Here is a 6,696-nt window from a genome sequence, read left to right on the forward strand (position 1 = left end):
TTTCATTATCCACATTGCACACTTTCCTTATTTAATCATCAATATAAGACATTTTCTGGTAATTCTCTATTATTCACATTACCAATTTTTCAAATTTTATTATCCACATTATACATTTTCGATATTTCATTTTCCACATAGTACTTTCTATTTTTCATTTTTCACATTACACATTTTCAATATTCACGAATAATCATACTTTCTATATTTTACTTTCCATAAATCTTCTTTTCTATATTTAATAATCCAAAATTCATATATATCTAAATTTCACTATCTAAATTACATACCTTCTGTCCTTTCATTGGTACTACTGTGTCATTGGCATCATAAAATCCAAATTGGCTGAAAAGGATGGAAGAAGAATCACCAGTTTTGTCTAATAAAATCGATAAGCATAACAGAAAACATATTTAAGTCCAACCACATTAAGCTTTTTATTGCGTAACAAGAATATTATACACGAATCTTCTTATGCTATCGTTTCATTTTGGTAAGATTTAAAATTAGATATGGTATGTTGTGTATCCTAGGTGTCCCCGTCAGGATCACTTCTGTGACCAATGTTACGGAACACAGTAGAGAACACAACTGATCTGCTCAACTCATTATAATTCATTAGGATATTTATCTTTTTATATTACACACTTTTCCACATTTTGTTTTTGTTCTGCCTTGTCTCTCCTATTACACCTATTGTTTAGCTATGCTGTGGTCCTGTAAAACCTTTCTGTGGTGATGAACAATATATATTTTATCAAATAATGCGGAATTGCACGGATATAAAAACCCTGCTAAATGCTTTACAAATAACTGAAGTCTACGCAATATTCATTTAAAGACGCGAGTGCTCAAATCATGCAGTATTGAATAGTATTAAAGGTATGTTTCTTTTTGAATAGGTGTGTTGATTCAGGTGATTTCCCCAACTACATGACTTGTTCTATTACGGTGACACGTATATCAGTACACAATACCTTGACTGCCAGGGAGTGATCACACCGTCGTCAGGCCCGCCTATCATTATCATTTTCTTCAATCGCAGAAAATTGCTTTTATAAACTGTAAACAGAAAGCATTAATTAAATAAACTTGATCACACAACTTGACGTTATATTATTATAGTAACAGCCTTCACTTGTTTACATCCATATTTGTCAGGTGACGCGTTCACATGGGTAGGTTTCCGTTTCGGATCAACTGGAAACTGGACAAATCCTTACGCGATAGCAACACTGTAAAACGCTTTATCTCAGATAAATAGTTTGATATATATGTAGTTGTTAACGATATAATTGATATACCATGCAATCTTTAAGTTATTGGAGCGTAGTTATTGTTTGTAAATACACTTGGTTATTGTACTAATAGCATTGAAAAATGAACATTGCTAGATCGTAAAGTTACATTATAAATGACATCAGATAAAACCAGAAACTAGACATATCATAGGAAAGCATGTCCGACACATGTCATTAGTGTTGTGTGTCAAATGAACACAAATTTCAGAAAACAAATGCATATATATATAGGGGTTAGCTCCCTTGAATCAATAGTCATACGTACGGGTTGCATTAGGCGTGGCAGTGTCGTTGTCTAAGGCTGCTAAAAACTTGTTATACTGCGTGTAAAGCGCCTCCTGGTGGGGATCTTCAATACAATATTTATCGTTAGTTTTGACATTAACACAAATACAGCTACAAAATGCTTGGAAATGGGAAACTATCATGCTGTTCATGATATATTACTACTATCAGATTAGAAAGGCCATTGCATTAGATACAATTATAACGAAAACATGATCTAGTCGGTAAAGTTATCATTTTTTAAAGACATATATAAACAATCATAATGAAATCAGACTTGTCTAAAAACAACTCATATATTACCGTGCCAGTAGTTGGCTATCGACCACTGCTGTCCCCCTTCCGTGTAGAAAAACCTGTTTGAAAGGTATGATTTATAAATAAGAGAAAAAAACACATCAAATATTATGCAAATGTGATTTTTTACCTCTTGATTTTGGCAGAATAAGAATACAAACAATGTCATTTATACTTTCCCTTTGTTGCAAAATATGATTTCTTGCTGATACCAAAGCAAAACTAACTAGAAGTTTATTCAAAACTCTAAAATTCAATTTTTAGAAACAATCAGTATTTGAGTACTAAATCATTTTACGTGTATGTCAACCCACCTATACACGTTTTCTTTGAGGTAGTTCGGAAAAAAGTACTTCAAATACATCGAGTCTGAAACAAAAACTATACATTTTAGTATTTACGGTGACTTTAAGGACGGCATTACAAATTGTCTTACTTATATTGAACTGTCCTGTTTGGGTAGCAGTTCAGGTAACAAAACAGACAATTATAACAATATTTAACTGTAAATAGTTATTATCATTTTATTAAAATATCTCTTTTGAAATGTACCTCCAAACTGCCCTGCCTGTGGTGAGCTGACGGAGATGAAGTTGTTTACGTTGTGAGGCAGTACAGAAAGCAGTCCCCTGCATATCAATCCGCCTTAAACAATAAGTCACGTAGGGTAAGCGTGCTATGTACAATGTGTATGTTTTAATATACCTGATATTGATTGGAACAAACACACAACTGACTTGATTAATTCGTCGTGTTGCTATGTTGGTTTTCGGATGCTTAGAGATGTTAAAATAGCTATGTTAGTATCACTATATTAAAACGCTTGCAACACTAATTAATCACTTGATGTACAGAAGTTAACATGTGCTATAGTGTGTAAGTAAATATTGACATTCTCCTTTTCTACTTTCTCAATACTGTGTTTTTATTATCGACTACATTTTATAATTAAATATTCGGACATTTAAAACAAAATTCGGTAAAATTGTTATCAGGGCATATAGTTTAATATGCATCAGACAAAAACATAACAATACCTTGCGAGAAACAGATGAGGTTGATCCCCTCTGGGCTATTTACCAAGCTTTCCCTGACCATTTCCTTAATGGTGTTGATCTGTGTCCACATTGGCACCACGCTTTGTAAATGGTTGAAGGCATCTATCGCAGTTACATTGGTTCCGGGGAATGCCTGTCATTAAAACAGGTCCGTTATGCAGGGATTGTTTTACATGAAAAACTGTGGCGTTGCTTTCGCATTGCAATAAACATATTCAATACACTCCCACACAGTTAACGAGATGGACAACTACCGTACTATTCAGTTTAGTACAGGGTAGTCTATGCCCCATATATTTGTAACTTAGCACATGTATATATATCTAATCCGCGTTCCAAGACAAAGGGGAAATAACCAAACTGATCATTTATAATAATGCCACATATTTCCCGCAAGTGGTTTTGACTGGTGGCATGAAGACAATGTTCAAGTAGTAATACGTCCATTTGCCATCTTTGAACACTATAGTTATGCATACATTTTTAGATATGATGTGGTTGATTTATACTGATGAATACACGGTTTCAGAGGAAAAACTCTTTACTGTCCAATTAACAGATTATTGGAAAAAGATATACCAAGATCACTTTAGAATGTCCTAAAATAATGTTCATATTTATATAGATGTCAGGTAAATATGTTCGAAGAGATGCAATCGTACGTGATTTTGATTATTGGAATGAAATTTCACCACAATGAGGAATCAATTCAGTTGAAGACCTAAACGTAACACATGAACCATGCAGTCTTCGATCTGATATGTGTATAATCATTATTTGCATTGTTTATTACAACTAACATGTTTATACTTGCACATGGTGGGAGTTATGTCCCTTCCTCCCTACAATCATCTAGTTAAAAGATAATATTTCATTTGAATTCTTGACCAGCGATGGAACTATAGCCAATGTCCATAAGTAATACAACAATAAGTCGGTATGACATGTCTTAATTACTTACATGCTGTATTTACTTAGACAGGTACATGTACGTCCATTTGCAACCAACAGAGAGGACTTATACAGGCTTAAACCTGGTGCCTAATCCTAGGTGGTCAATACATTTTGTTAAAATCAAAGACAATTCATTGATAGACATGATAGTTATTTTGTGATCATTATGGACGTTAATCACTTAACATGGACGCCATATAACGAACTGTGGTGACAAATTGATATGAGGTAGATCAGTATTCACTGGAGACATACGAATATAACGTAGTTCGGTGTAAACTGGAGATGCACCAATAGATACACGAATATGACGTAGTGTGGTGTATAATGGAAACATACGGATGTGACGTATGACGGTGTATACTGGCGAATTACTGGTGTGACGTAGTTAGGTTTATACTGGAGATGAACGGATATGACATAGTTAGGTTAATACTGGACATAAGGATGTGACGTAGTTAGTTTATACTGGAGACATACCGATGTGATAAAGTAAGGTTTGAACCGGTGTCAGCTGAAGTATCTGTCAGTCATTAACGTTATAGCTGTTGTTCAAAACAACGGTGTTCTGTACTCTCATAAACGTTTAAACCCACTCCGTAGATTGCAGCAGAGTCAATGCAATATAGCAACGCTAATTGATTATTTGATGATAATCAAAATGCGCCCTTTGGAATTTATGCATATTTGAGTGATTCAACATCTGGTTTTCGCCCAAAAGCAAACGCAACAACATTCATGCTTAACAATGAATCAATTTTGGTATTGCTGCCTGCTTCATGCATGAATGAATGTGTCACGGGGAGAACGATTTTTATTGGTTCATTTATAATTTCATATCCTAATTAAATGTTCATTCACACAGAGGCTGACTACATCAAATACATGATAATGTGAGAGTAATTTTGAGAAACGGAAATTAGATCGGTTCCTGACCTTCAAACAACCAGGAAGATGAATACGTTTTGAGAATCACTTCGTTATATTATGGCTCGCCTATATTCACAAAACGCCCTCAGCATTGATTAAGATATCGGAGTTTTGTGTCTCTAAGATCTTTACCAGACGGGATTGACGTAAGCATTGCACTGAACAACAAATGTATACATATATGCGTCACAAACCTCCTCGACAAACCCCCTCAGCGGGTCAGCTTCATCAGGTGCAGCTATGATTCCATGCATGAAAATGATAGGTTTGATACTTTCAGCTTGATCAACTAGCGTACAATACATTGATACATATACTAGTAGCTTGTACATGTACTGTGTCGCCATATTGAAAGCTGGAGTGTACAATGGTCTCCTTATCATACTTTGAAATTGGCCTGATTACTAAGAACAGATAACAGTAAGAACAGACGATGTTTTCCCACTTCTGAATATAGCTTTTAAAATTTAGGACGAAAGACATGTATTGAACAAATTCAACAATAACCTGAGCGTGATATCCTACACAGTTGTACAATTTCTCTTTTAGTTTTTGTGATATATTTAGACATTGATCTGCTTTCGGTTGACATTCATAGGCAATATGAACGCCAACTGGACAAATGCAAATTCTATGAAGCTCGCTAGCCCTAGCCTTTTTCAAGATGACTATCATATTGCCCATCAATACTGTTCGAACTAAGTAGGGGAAGTGGCAGTGTCATAGAGTGGTTGATATTAAGCGTTGACATTTCTCTTTGGTATATATAAATTTGTGTTACATATTTACTTAAAACAGTTTTTATAATGATAAACCTCATTTTAGTTCATCTTGAATATTTTACTTAAACGTTCCACAATACGTACATTATGTACATGTATGGTGAATGCTAAAAATTGTAAATCGTCTGTGTGAGCGAGAAACAAAATATTTTCTCCCGTGAGCCACATACTACACGCTCAGATTCAAATAACCAAATGTTTCTCTCTTGGAAGTCTGCTTTCTGATAGAATATTGAGTCGCTCTTAAAGAAAAAAAGATAAAAAGATCAAAGAACACATAACACGAATCTTTCCGTAGCAGATGAAGAGAACTTTAACCATCTAAGATGGACATTTTAGAAAGGGCTTTGCGAATTTAATGCTTGCAAAGGAAAGGAAATGGTACGTTTTGTAATGTTCGTCATGAAACACACTGAACTATGATTATGAAAATAGGCGGCGGACGGGGAGGGGGTGACCATAGTAACAATGCATTTGGTCACTCAGAATTCTTTCTCTTACAATGGAAAAGGTATTTGCTTCTCAATCAGAGATTTCATACCAGGGAATTATAATTAAACAACATCAACAACTCCACCTTCAGTAGACTGAGGGTTTGAGAAGAAGGCATGTTCTCTTTAACGACATGTTGCACGACGATTTCGCCATGTTTCTAGCAACTCACCATTTCCCTTGCACGATCTGTTTTACGTCAGTAAGTGTAGCATATATGTAGCAATCTTTTTGTCAAATTGGTTTCCCATGCGTCGCTCAAAAAGGAACATACATGTAATACCAAAATTGCAGTGTAAATCAAAGAATTGTGTTTCATTGTGCTGATCATACCCATGGTATAACAAACATTGTGGGTAGTTTCCGTATAACGTAGTATCAGACATCAGAAAATGTGTAGCTGAGAGACCAAGTGGTGAGTATAATCCACCAAACAATACAAACCAGAGTAGTTTTTTGAAAACGTGTTCACTTCAGTAACTAATGGCTGGTATTGCAGACAGTAAATATAGGGATACAAACGGTGACACTACCGAAGCTTTGGAAGGTCATGCCTGTATGGTAATTAAAATAATCACCGACCAATATTAGAAAAGG

At 34.9% G+C, this 6,696-nt stretch overlaps 1 protein-coding gene across 1 annotated transcript; it reads right to left on the minus strand.

The window, feature by feature from the left end:
* Positions 1 to 290: 290 nt before the first annotated feature.
* On the minus strand, positions 291 to 5,190 carry LOC110444893 (lysosomal thioesterase PPT2-A-like; the record flags this gene model as incomplete). The annotated part of the gene is made up of 8 exons (XM_021489246.1): positions 5,020 to 5,190; positions 2,921 to 3,074; positions 2,436 to 2,528; positions 2,198 to 2,252; positions 1,890 to 1,942; positions 1,567 to 1,650; positions 978 to 1,062; positions 291 to 345 (listed from the first exon to the last, which is right to left on the minus strand). Coding segments are annotated over exons 1-8 (732 nt in total), but the record flags the coding sequence as incomplete, so codon positions are not given.
* Positions 5,191 to 6,696: the final 1,506 nt, after the last annotated feature.

This window comes from Mizuhopecten yessoensis, unplaced genomic scaffold, assembly GCF_002113885.1.
Source record: "Mizuhopecten yessoensis strain PY_sf001 unplaced genomic scaffold, ASM211388v2 hete_36185416, whole genome shotgun sequence".
NCBI lineage: Eukaryota > Metazoa > Mollusca > Bivalvia > Pectinida > Pectinidae > Mizuhopecten > Mizuhopecten yessoensis.